This window comes from Chiloscyllium plagiosum, chromosome 30 (assembly GCF_004010195.1).
Source record: "Chiloscyllium plagiosum isolate BGI_BamShark_2017 chromosome 30, ASM401019v2, whole genome shotgun sequence".
In the NCBI taxonomy this organism is placed as follows: Eukaryota; Metazoa; Chordata; class Chondrichthyes; order Orectolobiformes; family Hemiscylliidae; genus Chiloscyllium; species Chiloscyllium plagiosum.
In genome coordinates this window covers 8,805,079-8,821,000 of record NC_057739.1, presented here as the reverse complement: position 1 = coordinate 8,821,000, position 15,922 = coordinate 8,805,079, and the positions used below count along the sequence as shown (strand labels likewise).

At 44.0% G+C, this 15,922-nt stretch overlaps 1 protein-coding gene across 2 annotated transcripts in view; it reads right to left on the bottom strand.

Annotated features, from left to right (window-relative positions):
* Nucleotides 1-5,012, bottom strand: part of LOC122564755 — a 93,623-nt gene extending 88,611 nt beyond the window's left edge. Inside the window, exons 1-2 of one of the 2 annotated variants that reach the window (XM_043719922.1) lie at nt 4,723-5,012; nt 4,322-4,510 (exon numbers count right to left, since the gene is read on the bottom strand). In XM_043719922.1, coding sequence (XP_043575857.1) covers nt 4,322-4,510; nt 4,723-4,769 — 236 coding nt within the window. In that variant the 5' untranslated portion in view covers nt 4,770-5,012. Of the gene's footprint in view, nt 1-4,321 lie in introns of both variants that reach the window. The other variant, XM_043719923.1, reaches the window with a different exon arrangement.
* Nucleotides 5,013-15,922: the final 10,910 nt, after the last annotated feature.

Here is a 15,922-nt window from a genome sequence, read left to right as displayed (position 1 = left end):
CTTCACCGAGGATATGCAGGTCATTGGACTCATCCACCGCCAAACCACAACAACCCGCCGGTCGGAGGGGGAGCGTCTTATCTTCCGACTGGGAACCCTTCAACCACAGGGGATGAACTTGGACTTCACCAGTTTCTTCATCCCCCTCCCCCCCCCTTGTCTCACCGAATCCCTCCAGCCCGGCTCCGCCTTCCTGACCTGCAGTCTTCTTCTTGTCCTCTCCGCCTCCATCCTACTCCGACCTATCACCCTCACCTTGACCTCTTTCCACCTATCACATTTCCAACGCCCCTCCTCCAAGTCCCTCCTCCCTACCTTTTATCTTCTCCTGCTGAACACTCTCTGCTCATTCCTGAAGAAGGGCCTGTGCCCGAAACGTCGAATCTCCTGTTCCCTGGATGCTGCCTGACCTGCTGTGCTGTTCCAGCAATAAAGTTTCAACTTTGATCTCCAGCATCTGCAGACCTCACTTTCTCCTGCTCTATTTGAAAGCTGAATTTGAGCATAGGATGAGCCTATTAAATCATACAAGATAATTCTTACATGCAGCTGCATTTAGTTATCAGAAATAAGCAAGGCTCCACTTACCAACCAATTGGCATGCTCTTCTCATATCATAAAATTATATCCATTTTTCATTGGTATTCTTGCAAAGGTTTCTTTTTTGTGTGTCTTTTCTTTCATGTTCCATACTATCAAACTACGAGATGAACTTTAGTTATAACGTTGTCTGACTCAAAATGCAAATTGATAGCAGGTGTTAAGAAGCTATCCCATTTCATTAAAACTAGAGTTCTTTGGTAGCGTACCTAACTCTGAGCCAGGAGGCTTGGGTTGAAGTTCTACCAACTCCCGTGGCTATGCACGAATATCTCTGAACAGGTTAATTAGAAAATCTCCTAAAAGTTTAAGTCATTGGAATTAAGTCAGCCTTCCCAAATAACTACTCAACCACATAAGTGCGTGTAGCCGGCCACCTTAATTTTGATGTAATACTGTTTGCAAACATTGTGCTATCGAGGTGCATTCTAAACACTCCAAGAACAATCAAAGGGTCAAAAAGGAGGAAGGCCATCTGTGTCCCTGCAACATCTGAAAAATGGCCTTGGAGGTCAATGGAGAGGAGAGTGGCTAAAATGGGGTGTGGTTGCAAGATCATAGGGTGGCAAAATGACAAATGAGGTACAAAATGGAAAGAAGCAATTTAGTGCATCACAGTGGGAAGACTGAATGTGTTAATTTGAAGCATGAAATAGAACACATCATCTTGAGTTAAAAACAATAACACACATGACTTCTGATTTAAAAACAGCTGCCCCCATTTTGGGAGGAGAGTTTTCTTTTTGGGGGGAGGGCTGGGGTGCATTTGCAGCTAAGAAATTTGGCTAACTGGAAGACAGCCCATTAATGACGAGTTCAGTGCATGGAGAATTGGGAGCAGAAACCAAAACAGAAATAGCTGGAAGAGCTCAGCAGGTCTGGTCACATCTGTGGAGAGAAATCGGAGTTAACATTTCAGGTTGGGTGACCCAGCCTCAGAACTTCAGCTGGTTTCAATCCCACATAACCACCAGGTCTACACAATCCATGGCATCATGTGCCAATGAGATCCCACAAAAATCCCAAAGCCACAGGACATTGTAGTTTGATTTCCACCTTGCAATGTCTAGGACATAAGCAAAGCAACAGAGAAAGGGAGATATTTTTAATCCGTAACATGCAGGTAAATCCTCACAAAGTCTGTCAGTTCTAGCATCCCAGCTAGAAGCTGCCGCCAGACACCAGGAGGGTTGGGAGCAAGATAGGGTTCAAGGATGGATAGGTTGTTGGCTGCCCAAGACAAGGTTACAATGGTACTGCTGCAAGCTACCTGATGGATGAGATGACTGGAGAGTCCAGATCCAAGGGGTCACATTCCAAGGATATTGGGTAGATCATTTAGGACTGAGAAGAGGAGAGAGAGGTGAGCCTGTGGAATTCTGTGCCACAGAAAGCGACTGAGACGGAATGCTTTCAAGACATTAGATATAGTTCTTACGGCTAAAGGTATCAAAGGGCATGGGGAGCAAGCAGGAACAAGTACAGAGATGAATGCTCAGCCATGATCAAACTGAAAGGCAGAACACACTGGATGGGCTGAATGGCCATCGATTGCTCCTCTTTATGTTTCTATTTCTTGTTCACATGACAAACGACCATGTGATATCTGGTCACTGACATCAGACCATCTATTAAAGTGGGGTCCCCTGCAGTTTGATCATTTTGCTGGTGGTTTACATTTTGTAACAGCAGCTGTTGTGAAAGAAGCTTGACAAAGCAAGTGTGGGCCGATGAAGAGAAACACAGAGCAGAGGAGAAAGTGAGGGCAGACAGGAGAGGAAACCAGCTGCAGTCTGGTACTAGGACTTTAAACACAATACCTGTGAGCTTTAGTGAAATCCTGCAGGTTGGAGGTTTTAAACAGTGAATGAGAGAATGGAGTATGGATAGGACAGATATCCTGTACTGTACAGATAAATGGAGAGCTCAGTGCAGATAGCAGTGACAGTGGGAGCATTTGTATAGGAAAAATGTGACATGCATGTCAGTCTCAGTATTGATGGCAGGAGTGGAGGCTTGGATAGTTTAATCATATGGAAAGAGTGATTTATCCAAACTGCACAAGTGCCAGAGGATACATTGTGTGCTAGCACTGCAGGTGGGGATCCCAGGTCTGGGAGGAGTTGGCAACCCATAGTTATGGAATGACAGGCAAGGAATCCCAAGGTCTGGGAGAATGGATATAATTGCAAATGGGGGTTGCTTGGACAACCCATAATAGATGATCAGGAATTGATCTGTGAGCTGGGAGCATGTCAGACAAGTAAAGCTCTGGATCCAAGCAGTTGAAAGGTGAATAAAAGAACACAGGAATGGGGTGAGACATGGAATTCTGAATACGGTGCTTTAGTTATGGAGATTTAAGAATGACACAGACCAGCTCTAATGTTCTAAATCATATCCATTCAACAGGATGTCATTTCCCCTAATCCTTAACTTGTTTCTCCCTTAGCTCTTTTTTCTTCTCCCCCTCTCCCCTATACAGAAACAATCCTACACAGTCAACTACTAAAAACACATATGCCTGTGCATACTTTGCTTCCCTCACATTTACAGTCAATTTTCATAATATATTACACAATCCACCAGAGATGGGCAAGAAGGAACAGTGGATGCCGTAAATCAAAAGGGCCACTCGATCCAAAATATTCACTCTGATTTCTCTTTACAGATACTGTCAGACTAGCTGAGCATTCCCAGCAATTTTTGTTTTTGTTCCAGTCAGAGGGTGGTGAATTTCTAACACTGTTACCCAGATGTCTCTGCCAATGGGTATATTCAAGGTAAGAGGTCAACACATGCCTAAATGACAATGATAAAGGATATGGGGTTAGTTGGGAAACTGTTAAGGTGGACCTTAATGGTGAGGTCCTGGCATGTGTGACCAAATAAAGAGTCCTTGAAGTGCAGGTTCATAGTTCCTTGAAAGTAGAGTTGTAGCTTTTGGTATGCTTGCCTTTATTGATCAGCCCATTGAGTATTGGAGTTGGGAGGTCATGTTGCAGCTATATAGGACATTGGTGAGGCCAATTTTGGAACAGTGCATGCAATTCTGGTCTCCCTGCTATAGGAAGGAGGTTGTAAAACTTGAAAGGGTTCAGGAAAGATGTACAAAGATGTTATAGGGAGAGGCTGAATAGACTGGGGCTATTTTCCCTGGAGCATCAGAGGCTGAGAGGTGACCTGATAAAGGTTTATAGAAGCATGGATAGGGTGAATAGCCAAGGTCTTTTTCCCCAGGGTGGGGGAATCCAAACCTAGAGGGCATAGGTTTAAGGTGAGAGGGGAAAGATTTAAAAAGGACCCGAGGGGTAACTTTTTCACACAGAGGTGGCGCATGTATGGAATGGGCTGCTGGAGGCTGGTACAATTACGACATTTAAAAGGCATCCGGATGGGCATATGAATTAGAAGGGTTTAGTGGGATATGAACCAAACGCAGGCACATGGGGCCAGATTTACTTAGGATATCTGATCAGCATGGACAAGTTGGACCAAAGGGGCTGTTTCCATGCTGTACATCTCTATGACCGTTAGCCACCATTCATTGGGATGACCAGCAGCCAGGAGGGGCTGAATGGCATACTTCAGCCCCTGTTTCCAATGAGCTTGCCCAAGTACCCCGCTCTGCAGAATTCAAGAGCTGCAGCTGAAACGCCGTCATGAGTCTTATTGCCAGTCAGATTTCCAACAGTTGGAGACAGAGCTCTGAGCTACTCACCGTGCCTCCCCCGGTGTCAGGGACCTGCAGAGAGCCAGCAGCAGCTGCTGCCTGCTGGGGTCCTCCAGGAAGGAGCGGACCAGCTTCTCCTTGTCCTGGTGCAGCTCCAGCAGGAGTGTGTCCACCGTCTGCTGGAACCGGGCCGGCTCCCCGCTCAGCAACTGGGCGAAGTCGGCTTGAGAGTCCGCACTTGCACACCGCGACATCCCCGGGACACAGAGAGAGAGAGAGAGAGAACAGAATCAGGAATTTAACTTCTCCCTCACAGAGACTGAAGTGACCAGTCAGTCAGTGTCAATTTCAGGCGCTGTGGTTCACCCACAGGAATGAGAGCACTGTCTCACTCTGTGCTGCCCAGCACTCAGACCCCTCTCCCTCTCAAGCCCTGCCATATATTTCACCTGTTGACTGGTGTCTGAGGGACCAGCCCTCTTTTGTCCTGAGACATTGGGAGGCTCCAATCGGGGTCAGGGAGCTGCCCATCTCCTGGCAGCCACGCCCCTGGAGAACACACACCAGGAGAAAAGTTATTCCTTTCTGATGTTACTGATGGCTCTTCCACTGCCTGGGACCGTCCCTCCCCTAAACCGAGTCGGTTCTGAGAAGCTCAGGGAAGCAAGCAGCCCCCCTCCACAGTTTCAGCCAAAGGAAACAAAACAGAAATGTTACAGCAACACCTCTGGCTGGGAAAGACAACCGCACAGAGGTCTTGCTCTCAACAAGTCAAAAGCAGATCATTGTCAGGACCCAGTGACCCTTGTCCCACAAGGAACAACCGCTTCCGAGCCCATCCCACATTTCAGGAATATTTATGTTCAGTACCTTTTGCTACAATTTGATAAGCCATTTCTTGTTTAGAGTCACGGAGAAGTACAGCGCGGAGGCAAACCTTTCAGTCCATGCCAACCAGATATTCTAAATTAAATTTGCCAGCATTTAGCCCGTATGCCTCTAAACCCTTCCTATTCATGTACCCGTTTTTTAAAAAATGTAACTATACTAGCCCCACCACTTCCTCTGGCTCATTCCCATATATGTGCCACTCTCTCTGTGAAAATGTTACCTGTCAGGTCCTTTTCAAATCTTTCCCCTGTCACCTTAAACATATGCCCTCTAGTTTTGAACTCCCCTACTCTGGGGAAGAAACCTTGACTATTTACCCTATCCATGCCCCTCATGATTTTATAAACATCTGTCAGGTCTCCAATTCCTATCTTTTATTATTTCTGTTGAGAGGTTCTGCCCTGCCTGGCTCCATTATTTTCCATTCCTCTCCAAGCTGCAGCACCTCAGGTTAATGCTTTATTCTCCTACGACTCCACTTTGTCATTCCAGCCCTATCCCCCTTCCACAACATGACTTCAGAAAGCCCCGGTGGATCTACACTCAGTAATGTAAAGACTTTTTGACAATGAATGGGAAAGAAAGAAAGAATTCATTGGTGTTTATATGCTTTTTTTAATAATCAACCTGTCCAGGGACGTTATTGCACACCTCAGCAGCAGATGGGAGCTGAACCCAGGTGTGCTAGCTCAGAGTAAGTGACGCTACTATGCCTTCTGTCACATTGTCATCCCAATGCACTTTCCAGCCATTGAAGCCATTTTTGAAGTGATTAATAATGATGATGGGAATATGGCAGGCAATATGTGCACTGTTTGATCTCACAATGTGACAATAGCCTGATCAGATTTAGTGATAAGAACTGAAAGAACTATGGATGCTGTAAATCAGAAACAAACACAAGTGTTGCTGGAAAAGCTCAGCAGGTCCAGCAGCTTCCGTGAAAAGCAATCAGAGTTAACATTTCAGTTTGAGTGACCCTTCCTCAGTTCTGAAAAAGTTACTCAAACCAAACTTTAACTTTGATTTCTCTTCACAGATGCTGCCAGACCTGCTGAGCTTTTCCAGCAACATCTGTTTTTATTTCAGTTTTAGTGATGATGGGTGACAGGTCAGTATTAGCTGGCACAAGGAGAACTTAATGTGCAAGTCAGGTGGATTAACCATGGTGAATGCGGGATTGTGGGGGTGAGTCTGAGAGGATGCTCTTCAGAGGGTTGGTGCAGACTCTATGGGCTGAATGGCCTCTACCTGCACTGTGGGGATTCTGTGATCCTATGAACTGACCTACTCTTTGTCAGAATGATGCCAGAGATAATACCAGGTCCCTGAGGCATAACAGAGATAACGTTCTGGTTACTGCTTTGCAGTCCTTTGGCAGCATCTAAACAGCTCTGGCCAAGATCACAAACAAAAACTGTGATTGTGATTGCCTCATCCCTGGGCTCACTACAACTTTCCAGACAATCAGCCACACCATTGTCCTTAAAGAGCTCTCTTCCATTATCCAGCTAGGCAACACTGTCCTTTCACAAGGTTCCACAGGTTCCTGCCTGATCACAGCCAAAATATCTTCTTCAGCATTGGTTCTTTTTCCTGAACTATACCCTACCACTACAATCTCCCCATCACTATCTCTGTAGCATTACCTCCAAAGCATGATTCCATTCTTAGCACTCTCACCTTCCTCAAGTATACGGTCCTCTTTGGTAACATGGTGAAAGATGTGGAGTCACATTCCACTTGTGTGCTGACAACACCCAACTCTACACGTCCACCATTTGACTAGATCCCTCCAGTATGTCATCAGCTTGCTTCCCTGATATCCAGGCTCAGATGAGCTGCAGTATTTGGGATATTGTTCCTATAATATTTGGCTTTTTGACTTTTGCCCTGGGCACACTTACCATCCATTCCATGCGCTCCCCATCCTCCATTAAAACAAGAACACCTTTGCAGCCCCCTTTGGTTCTGAAGAAGAGTCATTTGAACACACTTTTTGTTTTCGTTTTGCAATCTCTGTGTTGGGAAAGTTGGGAGGGCCTTAGATGAAGGTCCCGAGCCTTAATACTTTAGTGCACCTGAGAGAATAGGGTTGATAAGCCCACAATCAGCGTTTGCTCAATACAACTGAGCAATATTGGAGTTCTAGAGAAAAGCCCAGGGGCATGACTGGCTCAGTGTCGGTGATGTTTTGGAGTTGTGCACGTGAAAGAGAGCTGGAGTGCCGTTTTGGAGTCGACTGGCGTGAAGATCCAGGAAAGGAATATCATTGACCAAAATGAAAGCAATGTTGAGTTTCAAAACGGCAAACGGAAACAAAATTGAGATTTGATAACCCACTACATTGTTAACATCTAAGGGATTTACCGAAATATCTGTAGGATTTGAATTGATCAGATTTTCTATTCTGTGTGTACTATGGGCTGTTTAATCAGAGCTGAAAATGTGTTGCTGGAAAAGCGCAGCAGGTCAGGCAGCATCCAAGAAGCAGGAGAATCGACGTTTCGGGCATAAGCCCTTCTTCAGGAATGAGGACGATGTGAACTAAGGGAATAAAGCCATAAGATTCCATGGTTTTAAACAAACAACACAGATGGCATGATGGCTCAGTGGTTCGTACTGCTGCCTCACAGCACCAGGCTTATGCCCGAGACGTCGATTCTCCTGTTCCTTGGATGCTGCCTGACCTGCTGCGCTTTTCCAGCAACACATTTTCAGCTCTGATCTCCAGCATCTGCAGTCCTCACTTTCTCCGGGCTGTTTAATCAGTCTGTTATCCATATTCACTACATTAATCCTGACTATTAAAAATAAGTTGCACATGTATTATAGATTGCCTTACTGGCCTTATGTTGCATAGTAATATTTCTTGTTCCTAGGATCCCTATAGTGTGGAAACAGGCTATTCAGCCCATCAAGTCCACACCGACCCTCCAAAGAGTATCCCACCCAGATGCACCTCCCTACAACCCCACATTTCCCACAACTAATCTAGCTAGACTATACATCCCTAGACACTACGGGCAATTCATCAGAGCCAAGCCACCTAACCTGCACATCTTTGGATTGTGGGAGGAATCCAGAGCGCCTGCAGGAAACCTACGCAGACACAGGGAGAAAGTGCAAACTCCAGACAGACAGTCACCCGAGGCTGGAGTCAAACCCAGTTGCCTGGTGCTGTGAGGCAGCAGTACGAACCACTGAGCCATCATGCCATCTGTGTTGTTTGTTTAAAACCATGGAATCTTATGGCTTTATTCCCTTAGTTCACACCCTCCTCATTCCTGAAGAAGGGCTTATGCCCGAAACGTCGATTCTCCTTCTCCTATGATGCTGCCTGACCTGCTGCGCTTTTCCAGCAACACATTTTTAATCCCTTAGTTCAGTCCCTGGACATCACACACTTTTAAAAAATAAGTTATTAGCCCCTGTCCCGATGTAACAGTTTGGCAATCAGGTCCAAACTCGTAATACAATTTGGAGGCTCCTGCAGGATTTAAAATCCATGGGCAAGTGCTGGGGGTTGCTGAGGCTGAAGCTGCTTAAGGATTTGGACGAGATCTCACTATGCACACGGAAATGAAAATGGCTTTACAAATCATTACCACTTTCTCAGACAAAGCATTATAAATATAAGTCAGGTTTGGGATTGTCTACATCTTTTCAAACCAAGTGTTGCTGAAGTCTTTTTCGCCATGACCATAACAACACTCTCCAAAATCCTCATTGTTGTGGTTAAATGGTCTTGTTTGCTTGTTATCAAATGCCTGACAACACTAATTGCAGAATATATAGCAACTGATTACTGCAGTCATCTGCAAATGATTTTATAATTGTTGACCTCAATTACAATTCAGTTACAATTGACCTCAATTGTTTACAGTTTAGATAAATTACTTAGATGACGGGGCAGAAGGTATGTTGCTAAATTTGCTGATAACTCAAGGACAGCTATGAAAGTAAATTGTGAAGAAGACATCAGGAGACTAAAATAGGATTTTGGTAGGTGATGTGAGTGGGTAAAGTTATGACAAATGAGTTTAATGCAGAAAAACATGAAATTGTCCATTTTGGCAGGAGGATAAAAAAACATATAATCAATATGGTGAGACTGAACAGATGTCTGAGACGTAGAGGGAATAATCACAAAGGTTAGCATGCAGGTAAAGCAAGAAATTAGGAAAGCTGACAGAATGGGATAATTTATTACAAGGGGATTTGAACACAACACTATGTAGGTTATGTTTTAGTTAAATGGTTTTGGTGAGACCGCATCTGGACTATTGTGTGTTGTATTGGTCCTCACTTTGTCCCTGTGTGCAGTATTGATCATCTTATGCAGGAAATTATTTAAGTATGTTGGAGGCAGTTCAGAATCTAAACAAATATGTGGGCGGCACGGTGGCACAGTGGTTAGCACTGTTGCCTCACAGTGCCAGAGACCCGGGTTCAATTCCCGCCTCAGGCGACTGACTGTGTGGAGTTTGCACATTCTCCCCGTGTCTGCGTGGGTTTCCTCTGGGTGCTCCGGTTTCCTCCCACAGTCCAAAGATGTGCAGGTCAGGTGAATTGGCCATGCTAAATTGCCCGTAGTGTTAGGTAAGGGGTAAATGTAGGGGTCTGGGTGGTTTGCGCTTCGGCGGGTCGGTGTGGACTTGTTGGGCTGAAGGGCCTGTTTCCACACTGTAAAGTAATCTAATCTAAAAAAAAAATATCTGGAATAGGGGAGCTTGTCTTAGGAGAAAAGGTGGAACAGGCCAGGTTTGTAATCCACTTGCACTTAGAAGACGAAAAGGTAACTTGATTAAACACATAAGATCCTGAGCAATCATGACAGGGTACATTTGGAGGGGATGCTTCTTCTTGTGGGAGAATGTGAACTAAGGGTTCCTGTTTAAAAATCAGGGGTCCCTCATTTAAAACAAAGAGGAAACAGATGTTTTCCCACAGAATGCCATGAGTCTTTAGAACTCTCCTCCTGAAAGGCTGGTGGAAACAGGGTGCTTGAGCATTTTTAATCCAGTGATATCACACGGAGGTGTTACATGAATAGGTAGTTAAGTGTCACAAAGATAGGTAGATTCTTGTCGAACAAGGGGTGAAAAGTTATCAATGGTAAACAAAAATGTGGGGGTTTGAAGTTACAATCAGATCAGGATCTTATTGAATGGCAGAACAGGGTTAAAGAGATAAACATTCTTGCTCCTGATTTATATATTCACATGAATTTTACAAAGACATTCTGAAATTGAAATTAATCCCCCAGATGTATCCATGTGATGGAAGTAACCTTTGTAAATTGACTGCGGTCTGATCCAGTGTTGATGCCAAGATTGTAATTTTAAACAGGCATTGATTGATTTCCATTTCATTCTGTGTTAATTTGTACAAGGTGTTCATTAGTAAAGTTTCCAATCCATCCTCACTAGCACTGACGTGACTGTACGTCTGGCTTTGCTTTCTCAACACAGACTGGTTTTACACAAAACAGCCTGTCTCAAGCAAACCTGAAATTATTCTTCCTGTCTGTAAGATATGGATCAGCATAACATGATGATGGCATTCTCATCTTTTGGCTAGACGGTTGATAGTCTTCCCTTCTCTTAAAAGAATGAACTTCCATAGCACCAAGGAAGTGAGCAGTCAGTTGTTGGAAATGCCAACCTACATTGACAAAATAAAGAAAATGGTGTAATGGTAATGTCACTAGATGAGTATTTCAAAGGCTGTAACTAGTGCTCTGGGACACTGGTACAAATCCCATCCTGGTAGCTGGTTGAATTTAAATTCAATTCTTATATTAGGAATATAAATCTAGACTCCAGAAAATATTATTAATTGCTATAAATCCCATCTGGGTCACAATTTGTTAAGGGCAACATGGAGCCTCAGTGGTTAGCACTGCTCTTTCACAGTGCCAGGGACCCAGGTTCGATTCCAGCCTTGGGCGACTGTCTGTGTGGAGTTTGCACGTTCTCCCTGTATCTGTGTGGGTTTCCTACGGGTGCTCACGTTTCTTCCCACAGTCCAAAGATGCGCATATTAGGTGAATTGGCCATGTTAGGTTGCCCATAGTGTTCAGGGATGCGTAGGTTAGGTGCATTAGTCAAGGGAATTGTCAAGTAATAGGGTAGGGGAATGGGCCTGGGTGGGTTGCATTTTGGAGGGTCGGTGTGGACTGGTTGGGCTGAATGGCCTGTTTCCACACTGTAGGGATTCTATGATTCTTATAACCTTTACAGCAGGAAATCTGGTCTGGCCTGGCCTGCAGGTGACTCCAGATCCACAACAATGTGGTTGACCCTGAAATGGTCGAGCAAGCCATTCTATTCAATGGAAATTTGAAATAGACAATAAATTGTGGCTTTGCCAATGACACCCATCTCCCAGGAAAGGATAAAGGAATGAATAGTGTCCTGCCGCACACAGGTAGGCATTTAAGATGCAAAATATTACAAGATGGAATGAGGCCATTTTGGCTTTCATACATACGCTGGTTCTGTGAAAGTTAATATCCTCTGCTCATCCACTGTAGCCCTGCAAGTTTCACCTTTTTGGGTTTATATCTAATTCCATTTTAATTGTTACTACTAAATCTGCTCCTACCAACCTTACAGGCAATGCATTCCAGACCACAACAGCTTACTCTTTTCGCATAACTTTGAAACTTTTTATATGTACATCAAATTCCCTTATAGAGGTCAGAAACACCATAGATTGATCTCAATGTTCCCCCTAAGCTGCATTAAGTGGCAACCACTGTAACCCCCAAATGCTGTGCAGGCTACAAATAAGTTGGCCACTTTAAATTAGTGTGCAGAAAACTTAAGGCCCCACTTACTTAAATGAATTGGCAGTGCACGCAAATAAAAGTTTTGAGGGTACATTGGTTGGAAAGTAATAAAAGCTTTTCCAGTGACAAAACGTATGAAAGATGAGCAAAAGGTGCTTTTAAACTTATGAAGTTACAGAGGAACCTCACATGTCCAAACGTCGATTATCTGAATTTCGGATTATCCGAACAAGATTGTGAAGTCCCAATGTTTGGCGAAACTGTGTTATCCAGCATTCGATTATCCGAACATTCAATTATCTGAACAAAGCAATCCCCACCCATGTCATTCGGATAATCGAGGTTCCTCTGTAATAGGAATAAGGCCCTCAGTAGTGTTGTCAAATGCAGAGATTTAGGGATTCAGGAACACCGACCTTCAAAAATTGTGTCACAAGTAGACAGGGTAGATAAGACAGTGTTTAGCATGCATTCCTTCATTGCTCAGATCACTGAGTGTAGGAGTTGGGACATCATGTTGAGGTTGTACAGAACGTTGGGGAGGCCACTTTTGAAGTACTGTGTACAGTTCTGGTCACCCTCTTTCAGTTTAATTGCACGCTGGTGACTTGCGATAAAAACATTTCATGGGACTTTTTTCTTATCACTTTACAGGAAAACTGTAAAAATGTTTTCAAGGTGTGGACACTGATCAAAAAGAATTGTACCGAACCAAAGTGTCGTGAAAACAAAACAGAGGAACAAAAATGAGTTTAGGCAGAATCAGCAAAACTGTATTTTTTTTTAGATTAGATTACATTACAGCGTGGAAACAGGCTCTTCGGCCCAACAAGTCCACACCGACCCGCCGAAGTGCAACCCACCCATGTCCTACATTTACCCCTTACCTAACACTACGGGCAATTTAGTATGGCCAATTCACCTGACCTGCACATCTTTGGATTGTGGGAGGAAACCGGAGCACCCGGAGGAAACCCACGCAGACACGGGGAGAACGTGCAAACTCCACACAGTCAGTATTTGTTGGTTAAGAATCTGCATAATTTAGCAAGTCCAAGAAGTTGAACTGAACATACACAGGTCTAATAAACTGTCAAATTCTATTTTAATTTCAACTACCTGTTAAGTATAAAATTCAGGAAAGCATGACCCTTCCCAGAACAGAAAACTTTTACATAAGGTTGTCCCAGAGAAGGAGCTACATTTGAGAGGTTCTTGATAACATTTTGAAATTTGAAGTTGCCTCTGTCACCCAGTCAGGCAATATGTTTCAGGTGGCGCCCAATTCACTGCATTAAAACAATCCTTGTCATCTCATCGCTGACTCTTACACCAAATCCTTTAACTCCTTGTCATCAGTATCCTTCAGCAGTGATAATGGCTCACTCCTTATTGTCACTATTAAAGAGCTTAGTCATTCTTTAATCTTGTATCTATTTATATCTACTTTATAGACCTTTGTTGGTTTCAAAACAAATTTTCCTTTCCTGAAGTATTAGAGAGTCAAAGAGTCGTACAGCATGGAGACAGGCCCTTTGGCCCAAACTGGTCCATGCCGACCAAAACGTCAATCAACACTAACCCCATTTCCTTGCACTTGGCCCATATCCTTCTAAACCATTCCTACCCATGTATTTGTCCAAATGCCTTTTAAATGTTGTTAATATACCTGGCTCAACCACTTCCACCGGCAGTTCATTCAAAAGTAGTACCACCCTCTGTGTAAAAACGTTGCCCCTCAGTTTCCCTTTTATTCTTTCCCCTCTAACCTTCAACTGATGCCCTCTAGTTCTCGATTCCCCAATCCTTGGGAAAAGACTGAGTGCATTCACCTTATCCATGCACCTCATGATCTTCATGACTTGGAGGTGCCGGTGTTGGACTGGGCTGGACAATGTTAAAAGTCACACAACAACAGGTTATAGTCCAACAGGTTTATTTGGAAACACTAGTTTCATCACAACCACCTGATGTAGGAGCAGCGCTCAAAAGGCTAGTGCTTCCAAATAAACCTGTTGAACTATAACCTGGTGTTGTCTCATGATCTTATACACTTCTATAAGATCACCCCTCAGTCTCCTACACTCTAAAGAAAGAAGTCTTAGCTTGTCCAACCTCTCCCTATAACTCAGACGATTGTGTCCTGGCAACATTTTTGTAACTTTCTTCTGCATTCTTTCCAGTTAAATAGCAAGGTGACCAAAACTGAACACAATACTCTAAGTGCGGCCATACCAACGTCCTGTACAACTGCAAAATAGCTTCCCAACTTCTATACTCAGTGCTCTGACTGATGCAGGCCAGTGTGCCAAAAGCCTTCTTCACTGCCTTGTCTACCTGTGACTCCACTTTCACAGAACCATGTACCTGAACTCCAAGGTCCCTCTGTTCTACTACACTCCTTAAGATCCAATCATTCATATGAAACTCCTCCCTTGATTTAAATTTCCAAACTGCAAGATATCTATATTAAAAACCACTTACCATTTCTCAGCCCACTTCCCCAGCTGACCAAGGTCCTGCTGCAATTTCTGATAACCTTACTCACTGTCCATGCTACCTCCTATTTTAGTGTCATTTGCAAACTTACTAATCATGCCTTGTACATTCTCATCCAAATCATCGATATAGATAACAATCAGCAATGGGCCCAGCACCGAACTCTGAGGCACTCCACTAGTCATAAGCCTCCAGTCCAACAAGCATCCTTCCATTATTACCCTCTGTTTCTTATCGTCAAACCAATTGTGTATCCAATTTGCCAGCTCCCCTTGGATTCCATGCAATCTCACCTTCCATGTGAAACCTTATCAAAGGCCTTACTAAAATCCATATAGACCATGTCTACCACCCTGCCCTCATCAACTTTCCTGGTCACTTCATCAAAGAACTCTAACAAATTTGTGAGGCATGATCTCCCCCGCACGAAGCCATGCTGACTACACCTAATCAAGCCCTCAAATGTATGTATATCTTACATCTCAGAATATTCTCAAGTAGCTTACCCACCACAGATATGAAGCTTACTGGTCTATAGTTCCCAGGTTTTTTTTGCGACCCTTCTTGGAATAAGGGCACAACATTCACTACTCTTCAGTCTCGTGGGGCCTCACCCATGGTTAACGATGATGCAAAAATATCAGCTCAATTTCTTCATTAGCCTCTTTCAGTGTTCTTGGATATGTCTGGTCCTGAAGAAGGGCCTGTGCCCGAAACGTCGAATCTCCTGTTCCCTGGATGCTGCCTAACCTGCTGTGCTGTTCCAGCAATAAAGTTTCAACTATGTCTGGTCAATACTAGGAGCTTTATCCACCTTTATACATTCTAATACATTCAACATTTCCTCCACTGTGAAATAGATTATCCCCAAAATATGACCACTAACTTCCTCAAGTTCCCAAGTCTTCATGTCTTTCTCCACAGTAAACACAGAGGAGAAATATTCATTGAGGACCCCACCCATCTCCTGTGGTTCTACACATGCATGCCCACTTTGGTCCTTGAGAGGTCTTAGTCTCTCTCTCTAGTTATTCTTTTTCCTACAGTATACTTAATTAACCTCTTTGGATTCACTCTAATCTTCTCAGCCAAGGCTATCTCATGCCCCCTTTTTGCCCTCCTGATTTCCTTCGTTAGTAAACTCCTGTATCCCCTGTATACCTCCAGGGATTCCCTTGATCCCAGCTGCCTGTACCTGAGCCATACCTCCTTCTTTGTTCTAGTCAAAGCCCCAATATCTCTTGTCATCCAGGGTTCGCTATTCCTATCAACCTTGCCTTTTACCCTCACAGGAACATCTAGACCTTGACCTGCAGCTATCTCACTTGCAAAGGCATCCCACTTGCCGAGATCCCTTTGCCTGCAAACAAACTACTCCAATCAACCCCTGCAAGCTCCTGCCTTATTCCATCAAAATTTGCCTTACTCCAATTTAGAAATCGAACCTGTGCACCAATTATGTC